This window comes from Ananas comosus, linkage group 1 (assembly GCF_001540865.1).
Source record: "Ananas comosus cultivar F153 linkage group 1, ASM154086v1, whole genome shotgun sequence".
NCBI classification, from domain to species: Eukaryota; Viridiplantae; Streptophyta; class Magnoliopsida; order Poales; family Bromeliaceae; genus Ananas; species Ananas comosus.
In genome coordinates this window covers 2,485,656-2,502,856 of record NC_033621.1, presented here as the reverse complement: position 1 = coordinate 2,502,856, position 17,201 = coordinate 2,485,656, and the positions used below count along the sequence as shown (strand labels likewise).

Sequence of the window (17,201 nt, the reverse complement as noted above, 5' to 3'; positions counted from 1 at the left end):
CTATTTCGAAAATGCGTTGCACTATTTTAGAGTAAACTTACACTATTTAAAAGAAATATTACACTTTTTTTTAACGAAAGTTGCACGTTTTCAACAAAAGTTGCACTCTTTGAACAAAATTGAACTCTTTGGGCAAAAATTATACTGTTTCTTCTCTTCTCCTCTTTCTTCTCTTTTCTCTTCATTTTCATTCAAAAAGTGCAAATTCCGTTCAAAAAATACAATTTTCGTTCAAAAAGTACAACGTTTGTTCAAAAAAGTATAATGTTTTTCTTAAATAGTGTAAGTTTTCTCTAAAATTGTGTAATATTTTTCTGAAATAGTGCAACGTTCCCTTAAAACAGTGCAACTTCATCATCTTCTTCTTGTCTCTCTGATTCTTCCTTTTTATTTATAGAAAAAGTATTTTTTTTATGCTTTATTTTTTACTTTTTATTTTTTTATTTTCTACATCTTTTTTTCTCGGCTTTGCTCTCACCCGCACTCGCTCTGAGTTCTCCGTCTCCGGCGCCGACGTCGGTGCCGGCACCGGAAGAGACGGAAGAAAAGAATACGGCACTGTTGTCGTTACCGTCATGGAGATGCACCAAGGCGGTGGAGGTGGGTTGAAGAGAAAAAAAAAAAGAATGAGAGAAAAAAAGAAAAAGAAGAAGATGTGACATTGTCCTCTTTACTGTTGTAAAGAACCGGGAAGGCGATGGAAAAGGGTCGGAGAAAAAAAAAATAAGGTCGCGGCGCGGCCTTGGCAAGGCCAGAAACGAGGACGGCGGAGGGAGGTGCGTAGGCGAAGGCGAGGGAGCACGGGACAGAGGCGAGGCGGACCACCTCTACCTCCACCTCCGCCTCCGTCTCCGCCTCCGCAGCCCACTTTGGAAAAAAAAAAAAAAAAAAAAAAAAAAGAAAAAAAAAAAAAAAAAAAAAAAAAAAAAGGAGAATCTTATATTTGAAGGTTCTGATGACCAGACCATGAGCTCATTACAAAAAAACAAGAAAATCAATAATACGATTTTTTTAAAAAAAATAAATGAAAAAAAGTAATGCATCAAATACGTGGAATACGCCACTTGTCACCGCGCCATTGGTCTCGAGAGAACTTCGCGGGGAAGTACAAAAACACACTGTTTTTTATTTTCTAATTTAACAAAATTACAAGTTTTTGTCGGAATTTCGTTCCCACGAAACCTTCCCAGGTAAGGAACCAAAATTTCACATAAATATATATCATTTACGCTTTAAAATATAAAAATGCAAAATTCATATGTTCATCCATCGCGATCCCTCCTCCGATACCTCAAATCTCGCTAAAAGGTTGGTGATTTGTCCATGATTTTGTTTGAATTTTTTTTTTTTTTCTAGTTGTTCCCCTATGATTCTTTGTAATTTATTGTCATTATTGTGTAGATCCATCGTGTTCTTACTCTATAGCGAAATTTGTAACATAGTTGTTTTTAATTGGGATCTTACTCTCGCTTTCTCGTGGTATTTCCAAATTTAGGGTTTGTAATAAGGTGAATCATGCATATGCTTGTTACTGTTTCTCTCTTTTCATCTTCAAATTCCAATCCTGTAGATGGAAATTGTGTTAATTGTAGAAATAACTAGTGAAAAATGCCCTACTTAGGCCTTCGTAATCTTTAGATATTTTGGCAATTTATAATGTAAGAATTACACTAGCAACTTAGTAAGTCTCTGAATGGTGAATGATTAACTATGTTGTAGTTGAGATTACTAACAACTTCATGCAAACTCGCTAGAGTGTTTTGAAGTTTCGTAGATGAATTGCTTCTGATTTCATTTTATTCGAGAAAGAACGACCTTTTAATGCTTCTAATTCTTATTTGAAGTAATTTGATGATAGCTTATACATTGAGTTTGTACTCTTACAGGCCCTAGTCTCTCTTGCAGGTTGGTCGCTCGCAACTCGCCAGCGTTCTCAAATTGTGTGTTAGGCTCGGCACAATGGTTTCCTTTGAGATGAATGACCTGAAAAGTATGAATTTCGACCCTAACACATGTTAAGCATATACCTTGTTAAGCGTTTTAGATAATGTAAATTATGCCACTTTTCATGTCATTCTAATAGATGCAATAATTTGCTTCAGTTCTTTTAGCAGTAGCGGGCAATTATATTTTATCTTGAAAACAAGTTTAGGCATCTGTAGGGTGAAAATTTGTCTGAATTTACTATTCTGCAGTCTGTCTCACTTATAATTAACACGCCGTTCGCATTATCTTTACTTAAATGCTTCTGATGAGATGATATTTCGACTTACTGACGGGTGCTCGATGGTCGTCGCTCTTCCATATCTTTCGCTAATTCATTTTGCTGTCTTAACATGATCTTCTTTATTGCTATGTCCTGTTTCATCTTCTCACTTTGGTTTCCTATAGAATTTATTAGGTCAAGCTATTGAAGAATTAGCACGCTCTATTACAATATAGTCACTTGTTGTTCTCTGATATCATAATCTTGATGAACTCCCTAAGTTTGGAGTATTCTTTCTTTTCTGTGTATGTGCTCGCGCGTGCGCATGTAGGGTGGGAGGGTTCAAGGGCGATAAGACTTGATGCGTGATCGAAACTTTTCTCTTTTGATGAATCTCTTTTTGTTTCTGAATAATATTACCGTGTAGTTGTATTTCAATACCAATAGTCTACTTTTTATTTTATTTGACAACTTGGGCCGTGACCTTGTGGGATTGCATGTTCTAAATAGCCTGCATGTCTGTCCTTAAAATATCCTTGTTCACTTTCACTAAATTGTGAGTATTCATTTGGATCAGAGATCGGCCTGGGCTTGACTGGATTTGGGATATTCTTCTCATTTTTGGGAATCATTTTCTTCTTCGATAAGGGACTTCTAGCAATGGGAAACGTACGTTTTCGCCCTTTAATTCTGCGCATTTTATTTCCCTTCATTTTTTCCATACCTACTGTTGAGCTAATATATATGTTTGATTTTGTTTTTGGATTGAATCAGATTCTCTTCTTGTCTGGTCTGACGTTGACCATTGGACTGAAATCCACGATGCAATTCTTCACTAAACCTAAAAATTACAAGGTCCACCGCATCGCAAATTACTCAAATCTTTTAGTCACCTTGTTTTGATGCTAATTACAACCTGTATTTTGCCAATTTAACAGGGCACCATCTCATTTGGAGCTGGCTTTTTTCTGGTCCTAATTGGATGGGCTGTGATGGGCATGATATTGGAGTCATATGGCTTCATTGTGCTCTTCAGGTGAGTAAATTTTTACGATAGTCCTATGGCACTTCTGGCCTGAATTATATCGCCTTTTTTCGTTTTGGAGAGTGTAAGAATTTATCATCCTGAGTGCGATCTCTGGTTGTCCTTAGCGCTTGCCTTGAAATACTACTCAAATCGAGCGCGTGACAACACCACATCTCATTACAAACCTTATAAATACGAACTTAATGTCTCAATCTGCTCGCTCTTCTTCATTTATAGTGGTTTAGCGAGTATGCTATTTACTGTAACTGCAGTTAAGCCATGGAATATGAAAGTGAAAGTAAAATCTGCCAAAGTCTTTCGAAGTTATTCCCTTTGTTTTTTTCTCTTTTGAGAATGAATCCATTATTCTATTTGGAGAGCTGCTTTCGTTTCAAAACACGATCTTTACTATTTTACAGAGGAGCCTGAAACACCTTGCTCTCTCTTACATAATCATGTCTGTTAGCTTTCGAATGGTGTGCTAAACTGCTGTTTTGGTTCTTCTTTCAGGGGCTTCTGGCCAACACTCGCAGTTTTCGTGCAAAGAATTCCTGTTCTTGGCTGGATATTCCAGCAGCCGTATGTGACATCGGTACGGCATTTTGTTGCCCTATGGCTTCTAAATTCTAATTGCACGTATTATATTTTATTTCGTTGAGACTTGTTTTTTGGTAAGTTTTTTGTTGGAACAATTTGTTAATCAATCATTTGCTCTTTCCCCCTCTACAGTTCTTCAATCGCTATAGGGGCAAAAGAGTACCGGTGTAATCATATAGACGCATTGCCGCTGAATTAATGGGACATAAATATCTCTGTTTGTAAGGTAGCTGTGTAAGTTTTTTCTGCTCTGCGAAGCATTGTATTCTTTGTTCTTTATCTTACTAGCCGCGTGCTAGTTAGTATTAGCTCTTGACCATTATAACATTCTTTGTAAGATGACCTTTTGGCTGGATACTAAGGAGATCACATTGGCTTGTCATAAAGTTTGCGTCTCATGCTTTTAAAACCTGGGTATCGCGCGCATATCCTTTGTAGCCCCATGTGCTGGAAAATATAGTTCAGTGCGCAGAATTTTCCTCTGTAGGGAGTGATTTTGCCAGCAAACATTTGATGGTGTGATGTATCCCAATCATCCATCGGATGGCTAGTTCAATGGGTTGGATACATTCCGCGATCAGATGGACGGCGGAACCTCTCATTTAAAGATTCCTCCACATTGGATCCATAAAAAATGCACTACATGTTATACAAAAGGTCCGTTTGTTTCATGATTTGTAATGACTTGGACCAACTAAGTTATAATATCTTTGGAATACTCTTTATCTTCCTATTCCAAATGATGAGATCTATCTTATAACAAAAGATCTAGATTTTAATTTGGTTCAATACAGTAATGTAATGTCTGCAAGGTTTTAAATGCTCGTCGGTACGGATCGTATCCACCATACCGTGCCGTGCCAACAAGATGCTGGCACGATACAGACTTCGTGCTGATGGTATAACTCAAAACTCTTTATTTTTTAAATTGGTAAGTAATTTTTTCAATAAAGTTCAAAAGATATGATAAAAAAAATATAATAAATAATTAGAATATTTTATTGCTAAAGAAAATAAATATTTCATACTATTATGTGTCAGCACACAAGAATTTTTTTGACTGGTACGCATCGACACAACTCGACATGCACCGTGCCGTACCGTGCCGGCAAATTTTCGGCACAATCCTGTGTCACGGCACTTAAATCCTTGAATGTCAGATTATTTATGTAGAATTATTTTATTTGATTTATCTTATATATATTTCATTAATCCTGATAGTAAATTAATGCTATTCTGAAAATACCCTTAAAAGGAATCACAATTTAGGGAATTTTCGGCCAAATGACTTAAAAGAGAAGAACAGCAAGCCGAAGCATACCATTGGAAATTTCATCATTAATTTAATTTCGCCAGGCTCGGTTTCAAAACCGATTAATGGTAATTGCTTATTTGAGAAAGCTAGCAAAACCTCAATCATAAGAGCAACAGAACAGCATTTACTTCTGTAAATAATTAGCTGAATTAATTACGAAATAAAAATCACTTCGCCAATCAGCAATAAACTATCTTCGCTATTAAATCCTAGTCTTCATTGTTTCAATTATAGTATCACCCAGTTACTACAACAACATATGATAACCGTAAGTTAGATCAACAAAAATAATTACATTGATACTTGAAAGCTTAATCTGTGATCCATCAAACACCATCAATATCGCAGAACTGATCAGAACTTCCGAAGAATTGAAACTTGATGAATTGCGGGATTAACGGCATTCATCAGTGCAATTTGATGCAGTAGTTGGGTTATCCTCTGCAGAAGGGAACAGATCAATCAATAACATCAGTTTAAAACATAACGCGCCAAAATTAATTATATTATGAGTTGGGAGGGCAATTATCGGCTTATCCTTTAATCGGTCAAATAAAAAGTTCCATAGATTTTAATTCTCACAAAGGATGCGAGTCATGACTAGCTTATCATGAAAGGACGCGCCGTGTCATTAATCCAGCTGAATAGTGTTGCAAATTCAGATACAGGAAGAACTTCCAAAAGTGGCCAATTAAAAAGTGTCTATATATGACAAGCGGACACATCTAGGGGAATTTGCTTTCAGTTGAAGCTTTCTTTCTACGATAGAAATGTTTATGGTTGGATCATTGCTGCCGTTTTTTCCTTCAAATATAAGTTTCATTGAAGACAACCCAAATTCTGACGAAAGATTTTACCTCTGTGAAGAATCACAGAGATGTCAATGACATCTTTGGAATGATATAGAGCACCAGGTGATTAACCACTCTTTTCTGAGGCAGAATAAAACAAATAAAACAATATAAACTTCAGATGATGGTATTTGCCAAAAAAGTACTCAATCCTTACAAGTCAATTTGCTAAAACTTCCAAGATATCCTACATTTCTAACCCAAGACATCCGGCTTAATAAAGCATATAATTAGCCGAGGCATGCAATTTGAATATAAGTAACAAATTTGAGCTGCAAACCTATTTCTTGGGTGTTCATTCAACTTTATCTAATCAAGCCCTCTCGAACGATTTTCTAGTGTGATAAGAGACCAGAGCAGTTTCTTTTTCATCCCTATTGGAGACATGACTACACAAGAGGTATAAGAACTAATACATCTATTATAAGGGGATAGAAGCCTTTTGTAGTCCTATTATGATATGCATCGATATTCAATATATTACTAGTACAATAAGCTGGCACCGATTGCCAATGAGAGTAACAGCTCCAGCACCATTTACAAAAGTTAACAGCTACAAGAGATCTTCGAATCGGATTTCGTAAGACAACTAAATTAATCAGCATTCCAACAGCTACCACTTTTTTGGTGGATGAGAGTAACTACATTTCTAAGCACCTTCAGAATACAGACTTAGAAGTTAAAATAACAAAATACGCACAACCATATCCATGATGACACCTTGATGGACTATTCCATGCCTAAAGGGTTCATGACATAAATGACTCGATATCTTTTTTTTTTTTGAGTAAACAGGGATATACCCTATTTGTGTTTAGTAAATGACTCGATATCACTTCCAAACAAAGTGTTGAAATGTCTATTACTTACATCAGATTTACTTAAGGCACGATGAAATGCCTATTACTCACATCAGATTTACTAAGGGCACTGTGAAATGTAGAGAAAAAGTCATTTTCTAGTAAACAAGGAGTCTGTCCCTCCCATCACAGCCGTAGTGAAGAGCCTTGATATCTATCTATCTCAAAATCTATCTTTTAACATGACTCTTACCTAAAAGATTAATTTCTTAGGTCACATTACGAATGCTAGAGCAGGAGACACTGAGTTTGAATCTTTCCCAAATTCCTAAGCTCATTTAATTTCCTCGCATTTGTTTCAAATCAAAGTGTTGGTCTTGTGGATACGTGATGCGGCGGGGAGGTCATTAAGTATTGAATACTAGTGAGTACTAAAACACTATTCTCTGACAGTTAACATTTTCAACAAAAACACTAATTTTGTTGTAACATCAAGCAAGAGTAGTGGAAGCAAGAAGCATTCAACAATTACTAGAGAACAGATACCGAAAGAAAAGATGATAACATTAAGAAGGAACCTAGCTAACCATACCTTATCCTTCTCCTGAACTAGTAGGAGGAGGAGATCCCTCTCCCGCCGGTCCCTGCGTCTCATATACATCAAAACCCCAGCGAACACGGACATCGCGGCTACCGACCAAACCCCCGCCCCCGTCGCGCACACACCGCCAACGACACCACCGCAAAGAGAAATTTTGGATTGGATCACCTCAATCCCCGAGTCCCAAATCTGCCTCGCCGAATCCGAAAAACCCCTCCGCACCAGAGGCCCCCTCTCCTCCTCCTCCTCTTCCTCCCTCTCCTCCTCCTCCTCCTCCTCCTCCTCCTCCAGTTCCTCTTCCTCTACTCTCCCCGAATGCGAAGGCTCCTGGTGAAGAAGAGGAACTAGGGCTTGGTTACTCTCGGCGCGGAGGTGGAGACCCTCATGGAGGCTAGGGGGGAAGATGGCGCAATCGTCGAAGCTTCCTCCTCCGCCGATGCCGCCGCCGATTCCATCCGCCACCATCTCCCAACCCCTGAAGCGCTCCTCCTCCTCCTCCTCCTCCTCCTCCGCCGCCGCCGCCGCCGCCGCCTCCCACCCATCGCCGGGTGCTGCCGCCGACCTCGAGGCGGCGCCGCCTCCTCCGTATCCTTCCATCGCGCGGAGGAGGGTCAGGGTTCGGCGCTTGTTGAGGAGGTGAGGGTTTATGGAGTCGGGGGCGAGTAATACGAGCGGGTGGAGAGAGGGTTGAGGAGGAGGGATCGGGTTCGAAGATATTTTTTCCCCCATTTCTCGGTGATTAAATCGATTTCGCTTAATCGTTTCATATCTCGTCTCATCCACATCCTCTGTTTGTGTTTGTTTGTATTTTTTTTTTTTTTTTTTTTTTTGGGATTAAAATGACACTTGAGTTTCGAGATAATAACCGCTCGGATCGTGAAAGTTAAAAGAGTCGTTACATATTTTACAACTGATTATTATATTACGCGCGAATCTTAATTTAGTACAATTTTCGTGCTTCTCGCACATGATTATTGGTTAATTAATAAGAGATTTGGATAGGAGAAATTCTGCGTGGACTAGGTCTACCACGTCAGCTGTAGACCCCATTAAACTGCCGCCTAATAAGACCTTAATAAATAAAGCTACCAACCGTAACTAACGGATTTAATGATTTGTAATCGAGTTTTTAAATTCGAATCTAATTATTTTTGTATTTTTAGTTGGTTAATTATATTTTATAACTTTTATTTCTATTTTATTATAAGAACTTTCGTATGTACAGTTCTATAATTTGTAAAATATTGTATAGTATTACTATACAGTGTAATTGTCATTTACTTAAAGAAAATAAAAAAAAAAAAAGAGCTACGAATAATTAAATATAAAATTTTTAAAATAAGTATTAAATTTTAGGGACTAAAATTATATAAAAGTTATAATTATCAGTTAATTTAGTGAGGAAGAAGGAGCCGAGGGGGATCGAGAGTCGACCACGTCTCCCTCCTCTGAGCCGCGTATTAATGGAGGACGCGAGCGAGAACACGCGATGCCCCTCTCCACACCCTCCCTCTTCCTCTTCCTCTTCCTCTCCTTCTCTCTCTCCCTCTCCTTCTCCTGTTCCTACGTGGCCTCACCATCACCTCCTCCTCCTCCTCCTCCTCCTCCTCCTCTGCGCGTAGCTCGTCAATGGCGGCGGAGTCGTCGTCGTCGTCCTCCTCGCGCTTGCGCCCGCCCGTCGGAGACGATCCCAACGACGTCGAGGAGTTCCCCCCTCCGGTGCGTCGCCCCCCCGACTATTTTTCCCGATTCTGAATTGATTTGATCATGGGGGGATTTTAGAGTGTGGAGTTTTTGTGATTTGGGGATTTGGTGGTTGGTGTGGTGCAGGTGGAGGAGGCGGAGATGGGGTTCTCGGCGGAGAAGTACTCCAAGGTGTTCGATCTCGTGCGGAGTGGGAATCGTGCCTTTCGGGGGAAGCGGTTCGAGGAGGTAATCTCTCTCTCTCTCTCTCTCTCTCTCTCTCCATTTTACATGCTTGTGCGAGTTAGAAGTTCTAAATTTGTGTTGGGGTGAGTTAAATTTAGTGATTTGAGCAGTAAAGATAAAGTCTTGGAGGAAGTACTCGTAGAAACACTCTGTGCATGTTTGATTGTTGATGCAAATGATATTTGAATCAAGTAGAAGAGATTGTTTAGTGAAACGTGAACATTTCGAGGTCCAACACCAATTTGACTATGTTTTTTTTTCACGCAGGCGATATCTTTCTACTCCAAAGCACAACTTCTCAAACCAGGTGATCCTATCATTCTAAGCAATCGAAGTATGACCTTTTGCAGGTGAGTTTCGTGATTACACTTCCACTGTACTGAGAATGCTTGTTTGCATAATATTGCTTTTATCTCTTTTTGGATAATCGCATCATGCATGTCCTTTCCTGATTTGTTCATTTTATCAACCTGCTCGTGTATATCTAGTAGAAGGATATGTTATTATGCCAAATTTGTTTGTTTATGCAACTAGTACTATGACAGAATTAATCAATTTCTGAGAGAGCGATCTGCAACTGAGTCCGAGCATCAAGCGTTGAACGGGTTAGATCCTACAACACATGCTGAGGTATGATTTCCTGTTTCCTCTGTAAATACTAGAGATCAAACTGAAGTAGTCAGCATGATTCTTGAAATGTATAGTTAACCCTCTATACGCCTTTTCAGTTAGCACTCAAGGATGCTGAGAAGGTCACAAATGTTCGTAGTGATTCACCCAAATCATATTTTCTGAAAGCCAATGCTCTTATTCTGGTAAGTGTTGCAGTTATCTATGTTCTTATTAATATGGTTGTAAGTCTTTTATGACAAGAAATTGGCATTAGCATGACCTCGATGAACCTTGTTCCATCATGAAACACTAGGCTCTCTTTTTTCATTCCCGCCACCGCCCCCCCCAGATTAAGTACAATTTTCCAATATCTAGCTTTTGTTGTATACTGCTTGTGGTACTGTATGCCCTTGTTGTACAGCTGTTTGAGCATAACTAACAACTAGATTTTGTTGAATACTGCTTGTTGGTATCTCTCTTGTGTGCTGTATTGTATGCCTTTCTTCTACAGCTGTTTGAGCATAGCTGACAATCTCCTGCTGGTTTATCATGTTCAGAGAAAAAAAGCTCATTATACGACAGTGCAGTAAGTGCATAAGACAAGTTAAGATGAGGTTTAGGCATATTGTTCTTTAATTCGGAATCTCCTGTTTCTCAAACTTTACAGAAGACTTCAATTTCTTTGCTGCAATTATTGCAGAGGGTGAACTAGATAAAAGGCTGAAGGTCTAACCTGGCTGTAGATGATATCTCTGGAGTTTACATCTAGAATTACAAAATTTAGATGATATCCCTCTATTTATTCCCAGTTGGCTTATTTTTCTTTAATTCAGTTTTGTTACTACAAAATCCTCTTCCTTTGCAGCTCGAGCGATATGAAGAGGCAAAGGAGGCCCTTCTTACTGGCCTTCAGGTTGACCCTTTTAGGTACTATTTTCAGTCTGTGAATCTGCTGACGTGTTGCCCATCCTTTTGCCGTGAGCTGTACAGCTTTCACATTCCTTACATGTATATATGAACGCTATTTATAAAGCTGCTCCATGACTTCCTATTACTACATTGCCTTCATGATATAGCCCTCTCCTGCAAAACTGTCTCCAGAATTTGGAAAGGATTACTACTGTTTCAGCTGAAAGAGTCAAGCGTCGGAAGGTAGAACGCACTGATGATTTCGAATGTACACTATGTCTGAAGCTATTGTACGAACCAGTTACTACTCCATGTGGGCATTCTTTTTGTCGGTCTTGTTTGCATCAGTCCATGGATCATAGTGAGCAAATTAATGTATATTTTAATTTGATTCCTTATTGACTTCAGTTTATCTGATATGTGGATCCAATGACAGGTAACAAGTGTCCTATGTGCCGAACAGTTTTGTTCATTAGTCCTAGAACGCATCCTATCAGGTGAGAATTAAGATGGGCTATGCCTTTGTAAAATATGTTTCTGTACACTGTTGAAGATCCATTATGCACTATATTCTTCTGGCGCTTCTAATAACAGTATTATGTTTGACATGCTTCAGTGTGACATTGAACAACATTATTCAGAAGAATTTTCCAGAAGAATATGCTGAGCGGAAGTCGGAGCATGAAAATATGACATACTTAGGGGTTGATTTAATGCCTTTATTCGTCATGGATGTCGTCCTTCCCTGTCAAAAGTTGTCACTTAATATATTCGAGCCTCGCTACAGATTAATGGTATGAGGATCCCAAATTGTTTTGCATAAACTGATATCCATGCATGTATAGTTCCTCATCATATTAAAGATTAAAAATATCCCGTCCACAGATGGAAAGATAATTAGACTGTATGTTGCATGCTAGTTTCTTTTTCTACTTGATGTAAATCTTAAAGATTATTGAGTGAACTTTGAATGTTGACATAGCATTACGTCTGCTAGCCTGATAATTGGCTCAATTTACAAAGTTTTCAACCATCAAGAAACCTTCTTAGGTAGATAGTTGTATTAATGGTAATAAAGTAATCAGCCAGTATACTTGCCCATTACCTTTAGGGCTGTTTGTTCTTCTTTTTAATAGATTACAACTTAGTGAGATGAATCTAAATGGAATAATATATGTTTTCCATTATGCAATTTTTTCAGTGCTGTAATATCTCTACTGATCATTTTCCTTTTCCCATTTCAATCAGGTGAGGAGGGTTATGGAAGGGAATCATCGCATGGGAATGGTACATTATTAATGGTCTTCTATTTATAGAGGCTCGGCTAGGCACTCATCAAAATTTTTGTTTTATTTTACAGGTGGCTATTGATCCTGCAACAGGTACTGTTGCTGATTTTGCATGTGAAGTGGAAATTCTTGAGTGAGTGTGGTCCCTTTTTATTTTTATTTTTTAATTTTATGCAAGCTCTTCTTTATATCCTTTCATGAATATATGCAGGTGTGAGCCACTTCCTGATGGACGATTTTTTCTAGAGGTAATGTCAAGTTTCTTTTCTGGAACCATATTTTACCTATCGTCTCCTTGTCTTTATTGTTGATCTCGTTTGATTTGTTAGTGATTTTGTTGTTGTGTAGAACAATTGCCTAAGGTACTTTTATCTTCATACAATACAATGCAATTGCATATAGGTTGTGATTTATTATTTTGTCATCAAGAAGACAATAGTATCTTGTTTTATATAGGTAGAAGGTCGTCGGCGGTTTCATATTTTACGATCATGGGACCAAGATGGGTGAGCTTTTTGTTTTTTTTGGCCATACTATACGACATTTTTCTGTGACAAGTTGATGGATTGGTTTACACTATAGGCCACAGTGCATTTGGCTTCCATACATTTATGTGCATTTGTGCTCCATTTATGCAGTTATCGAGTTGCTGAAGTGGAATGGGTTCAGGATATAAAACCACCTGAAGGGTCAGTGGATAGAGAAGATGTAAGCCTGCTATTCTCTTTGGCTATCGATGGCATTAAACAGCTACTCCGTAATTTACTGAAGTAAAATGGGCTATGATATAATACTGTGTTTGTAATCGGTAGGATTTTGTGATCGGTAGGATTACAAACCACAGTCATATTTCCTTGTCCAAATTATCTGGTGGGGGATTGCCATTGTTTTGCACGAAAAGCATTTTTTGGGTGTGGTTTGTTTCCTGCAACGTTTGTTCATAGGGTTGATTAGCTTTTCTGATTGAACTGGCAGTTAATACAGATGGCTAATGGTGCAGCAGAAATGGCCAGGATGTGGATCAGGCGTGCAAAAGAAGCTACCAGAATTGGTAAAAGTGTCATTGATATTTTTGGTCTTATTACCTGAGTATAAATCAAAGGAAGATGAAAATTGCAAACCACCTGTGAATTCTGCGAGCTCAAAAAATTCAATATCAATCCTACTTCTAAACTTGTTTTCGGGTTCACCGTAACAAATTTTAAAATTCATTCTTGAATTCTTTATTGGGTTTGGACCAATAAAATTACCTTTTAAGGATTAGCTTCTTGATATATTAAACTGCAAATTGCATACAGGTAGGAGAGCTAGGCACTCGGAACTTATCGAAGCTGAAGGCATGCCTGGACCACAGGATCCTGAGAAATTTAGTTTCTGGGTATATACCTTGTTGCACTGCTTTTCATTGGCTATATGATATTAATCTATCTCACCATCCTACAAACTTGAGCAGCTTCTCAACTTGTTAAACTTGAGGCCGTCCGAGAGGTTGGAACTATTGCGTTTGAGAGATACTCGCGAGGTACACCTTAAAATAAGTGCCTGTTTGACTTGACTAGTAGAAAAATTTAACTGCTCAGAAAAGTAGTTAGGTATTTGTTAAACAGAAGTTCTAGAACTTTTGCTATGGTAGGGAGCTGAAATGGACTTTTAGTCCCCAAAAATCATAATCTCTCTTTTGCTTCTAGTGCAGCAAAGAGCTGTTTGGAGTATAATAATTTAAAATAATTTGTTGAAGTCCAGAAGATCAGGATGTCTCCTTGTGATAGCTTTGCCCTCTTTCTTGATTTCCAGAGGATGCGTCGCGGTCTCATTTTGCTCAGGGCCGAAGAGCAAGGTTGTCGAGTGCAATAACAAGGATGCATGCCATCTAGTTTTCTTTTCAGGAGCTTACGTTACAGGGATATACTTCAATCAAATTTTGTTATTTCAGGAGCATGAAATGGCGGTGGTAACTATATTATTTGATACATTTACACCAATACGAAATCATTTGTGAATGTGCTTACTTATAACATGATTGGAAAAGAAAACTTGGTGATTCAATTATGATCATATCTTTTTTTATGTTAATATTTTTTTTGAATAAATACTTGCTGAGCTGTTCCCTGTTGCTATTTGCATGTTGCATTGGGGTAGCACCAACCCTTTCATCTCTATACTAGCAGATATCTTCTGTTTGTGTGTTATACTTGCATCCAAATTCTCTTCCTCACAAAGCTTGGTATATTCCACATCATGTATGTTCTTTAGTCATTAATCTATGTATAATTTTTTACTTTAGTGCTTTGGTTTATCTCCTTAATTTGATCCTTCTTTTAGTGCCAAATGGAAGTTACTGAGTCAAACTGAGGGAAGTTGATAGCATCATCTTGTGTTACTAATACTTGTTCAAATTATGATTGCATCATTCTGACACAAAATGCACTTCACCTTCATACACATGGAAGTATATAATATGATACAAAATTAATTTTCTCTTTTGGTTTGAGCTTCTTGATACTTGTAACTTTTGTTGAACTTCTATAAAAACTATGCTGATGTTTCATGTGAGAAGATTCTGACAAATTGGGAAGGGCATTTTGGGATGCTTGGGATTTTGGGAGGGCACATTTTAATTAGGTTAAGATGCACTGACACTGACACCCACTCATCTGTTGGCCATTTTGAAATAGGCACTTCAACCCTATCTTTTAATTGAGGAATGGTGATTCTAAACATTTACATCTTCTTTTGAAGTTACTAGTGAGAGTGCTTGGTATCAAAAGATTAAAAATGGAAAGGATTATACTAGACTTATTTAAGTTCAGCTTATCAATTAAGATTAATTAGTTTTAAAGCTTAAATTATGTTAGTTGATTAGTTGAAAATTATTAAAAATTAGAATTGAATAAAAATTTATAAGGGCATGTAAAGTACAGGTATATTTTAAACATATTTGGGTATCATAGGGAAAAAAATTGACAGATCCAAAATTTTATTCAAATTAAATATTTTATTAAAATAAATGCCTACAATAATAGCTGTTAGCACTTAGCAATTGATTGCTTTAGGGTTTTTTTTTTTTTTTGCCTAAACAAGTGAATAAAATATAGATCTGATGGAATTATTGTGGAATTTGATAAAAATTTTATTCAACTGAACTAAAATTATCTACATTGAGAAATGTTAAGAGCAAGGACTTAAACAATAATATAGTCTTTAAAATAAATAATTTCTACGTAATAAGTGACTCAAATATTTTTTTATTTTTTTATATTATTTTTTAGAAAAAAAAAAAAAAAAACAAGAGTGGAGCACAAGGCACAAGATATTGGACTGCCTGACACACTTCTTGAATTCAGGCAAGCTAAAAGGAGTTAATAATTTTGTCCCCAAACACCCAAAAATTTAAAAATAAAAAAATATAAACACCAAACTTTTCTGAATTATAAACTAATTTGTATCACCTACTGATCTTTTAAAATTTAATTTTACTGTCTAATTTTTTAACTTGTTTGATTTGATTCAATCACCAAAACTTCTATTTCAAAATTTAAACTAATTACTTACTTTAGATCCAACATGTTATTATTACTAATGGATCGGATCATTCCACCAAGATGATTAGCTCATGCTGTGATGTCTCCTTCATTCAATTTCATGGCCTGCAGAAAAAAAAAAAAAAAAAAAAATTGACATGGCATCAACTGTAGACCTTTTTTTTTTTCCAGAAATTACCTCAGAATTTAGCATATAAGTACATTTTACATTGTACACACTGCACTTCAAGAATCCTATCACAAAGACTTTATAATTAAGAAAATTACTTCTTTTTTTTTTGAGAGATAGATAGCACGCTACCCGCTTCGTTTATTTTATTTAGAAATAAACTTAGCTGAAAATGTGAATCAACTAGGATTCAAACTTGGGTCTCGGATACCAACCACCAAGTCCTTTAACACTTGATCTAGAAACAGTCGGTATAATTAAGAAAAATACTATGTGGGCATCCCATATAGAAATGTATATTTTACACTTTTGAATCTAAAGATTCACAAGTCTTTTGAAATTTTAGTAAAAAAAATAATAATTGATAAGACAGGAGAATAAATATGAATCATGAAAAAACTGGTGTGTAAATTTTATATTTATGTTACCTATTCAAAAGGTGCCTCATCTCAAAAGTGAAAGTAGAGTTTGTTTCGGCAAAAAAAAAAAAAAAAAAAAAAAAAAAAAAGTGTGAAAAGATGAAGAGCCTAAATGAATGGTGGGTCTCTCGGATTTTAAAAAGCCCATCAGCCCCTTTTTCTTATACCAAAAAAACGTGCAAAGAGCTTCGTGGTTGATTTTCGAGGTCTCAAATTTGAAATTTATTTATTTCACATTTTTGATTAAATTTAATTTTTTTAAAAACAAACTAAATATGACTTTATATAGGTGTGCGAAGTTAACGGTAAGGATCCAAAAATTAATACAACAATCATTCTAAGACTTTGTTTGGGATTGCCGGGGAGATTACGTAGGAAAAATATTCTGTTTATTTTCGTATATCATATTGCGTTCCGCATATCGCAATGAGTCGGTTACGATATATTTTCTGCGGTCCCATCGGAGAACGCAGAAGCATATCTTTATATATTTTTTTCTCAACTCCATAGCGTTTGATAGGTCTTAATACCAAACTAAGCCTAAGTTTTAGTAAAATAATAATAATAATAAGAATAATAAGGTAAGTAAGTAACTATAAACCCCAATAAAATTATAGTAGGCGTAAACTTTACATCCTGGGCATTGCTCTTTTACACATCCCCTAATAATCATGTGGTTCTCTCAACAATGTAAATGCTAATGCATGCGTTTTCGTAATTATGTTTACAACATCATCCTTTGATTTGATATATGATATGATCCCCAACTTTCATGTGCTTTACGATAAATTCTAAATTATGATAGTCGTGCCGCATCATCTTTCTCTCTAACCAATTAAATTTGTCTCTAAAATTTATCCATCCCATTATATAATTTTTCAAAAAAATTTATTATACTTGTTTTTAAAAGAAGAAATTTGACTGCTCCAAGACAG

General features: G+C 36.8%; 3 protein-coding genes across 9 annotated transcripts; 2 read left to right on the top strand and 1 right to left on the bottom strand.

Moving 5' to 3' along the window:
• On the top strand, window positions 1,095-4,216 carry LOC109711350 (vesicle transport protein GOT1-like). Of its 4 annotated transcripts, none has more exons than XM_020234373.1 (7): window positions 1,095-1,190; window positions 1,906-1,990; window positions 2,784-2,875; window positions 2,981-3,061; window positions 3,145-3,242; window positions 3,744-3,825; window positions 3,963-4,216. In XM_020234373.1, the coding sequence occupies exons 2-7, from the start codon at window positions 1,960-1,962 to the stop codon at window positions 3,999-4,001; spliced, it is 423 nt and encodes a 140-aa protein (XP_020089962.1). In that variant the 5' UTR covers window positions 1,095-1,190; window positions 1,906-1,959; the 3' UTR covers window positions 4,002-4,216. The 4 variants fall into 4 exon arrangements, with proteins under 4 accessions (XP_020089962.1, XP_020089944.1, XP_020089941.1 ...); XM_020234355.1 differs by having other exon boundaries at window positions 1,131-1,308; XM_020234352.1 differs by having other exon boundaries at window positions 1,131-1,308; window positions 1,887-1,990.
• LOC109711336 (zinc finger and BTB domain-containing protein 4-like) lies at window positions 5,274-8,212 on the bottom strand. 2 transcript variants are annotated; one of them, XM_020234341.1, is made up of 3 exons: window positions 7,389-8,212; window positions 6,003-6,077; window positions 5,274-5,586 (listed from the first exon to the last, which is right to left on the bottom strand). In XM_020234341.1, exons 1-2 carry the CDS (start codon window positions 8,124-8,126, stop codon window positions 6,015-6,017), a joined length of 801 nt encoding a protein of 266 aa, XP_020089930.1. In that variant the 5' UTR covers window positions 8,127-8,212; the 3' UTR covers window positions 5,274-5,586; window positions 6,003-6,014. The 2 variants fall into 2 exon arrangements, with proteins under 2 accessions (XP_020089930.1, XP_020089923.1); XM_020234334.1 differs by lacking the exon at window positions 6,003-6,077.
• LOC109711323 (LON peptidase N-terminal domain and RING finger protein 1) lies at window positions 8,920-14,226 on the top strand. Of its 3 annotated transcripts, none has more exons than XM_020234314.1 (18): window positions 8,920-9,116; window positions 9,228-9,329; window positions 9,594-9,676; window positions 9,872-9,956; window positions 10,055-10,141; window positions 10,804-10,865; window positions 11,015-11,208; window positions 11,284-11,344; window positions 11,464-11,641; window positions 12,096-12,134; window positions 12,208-12,269; window positions 12,348-12,384; window positions 12,593-12,642; window positions 12,775-12,844; window positions 13,112-13,187; window positions 13,435-13,514; window positions 13,590-13,658; window positions 13,830-13,960. In XM_020234314.1, the coding sequence occupies exons 1-18, from the start codon at window positions 9,027-9,029 to the stop codon at window positions 13,857-13,859; spliced, it is 1,455 nt and encodes a 484-aa protein (XP_020089903.1). In that variant the 5' UTR covers window positions 8,920-9,026; the 3' UTR covers window positions 13,860-13,960. The 3 variants fall into 3 exon arrangements, with proteins under 3 accessions (XP_020089903.1, XP_020089912.1, XP_020089893.1); XM_020234323.1 differs by having other exon boundaries at window positions 8,921-9,116; window positions 11,015-11,160; window positions 13,931-14,226; XM_020234304.1 differs by having other exon boundaries at window positions 8,922-9,116; window positions 13,931-14,226.

Excerpts from the sequence above, each read along its gene's own strand:
- LOC109711336 (XM_020234334.1), bottom strand. The coding sequence starts at position 8,126 with ATGGGGGAAAAAATATCTTCGAACCCGATCCCTCCTCCTCAACCCTCT. Across the intron at positions 5,587-7,388 it reads TAGTTCAGGAGAAGGATAAG|AGGATAACCCAACTACTGCA; the intron begins GTATGGTTAGCT and ends TCCCTTCTGCAG.
- LOC109711323 (XM_020234304.1), top strand. The coding sequence starts at position 9,027 with ATGGCGGCGGAGTCGTCGTCGTCGTCCTCCTCGCGCTTGCGCCCGCCC. Across the intron at positions 9,117-9,227 it reads TCGAGGAGTTCCCCCCTCCG|GTGGAGGAGGCGGAGATGGG; the intron begins GTGCGTCGCCCC and ends GGTGTGGTGCAG. Across the intron at positions 12,385-12,592 it reads ATGGACGATTTTTTCTAGAG|GTAGAAGGTCGTCGGCGGTT; the intron begins GTAATGTCAAGT and ends TGTTTTATATAG.
- LOC109711350 (XM_020234373.1), top strand. The coding sequence starts at position 1,960 with ATGGTTTCCTTTGAGATGAATGACCTGAAAA. Across the intron at positions 2,876-2,980 it reads GACTTCTAGCAATGGGAAAC|ATTCTCTTCTTGTCTGGTCT; the intron begins GTACGTTTTCGC and ends GGATTGAATCAG. Across the intron at positions 3,243-3,743 it reads GGCTTCATTGTGCTCTTCAG|GGGCTTCTGGCCAACACTCG; the intron begins GTGAGTAAATTT and ends TTCTTCTTTCAG.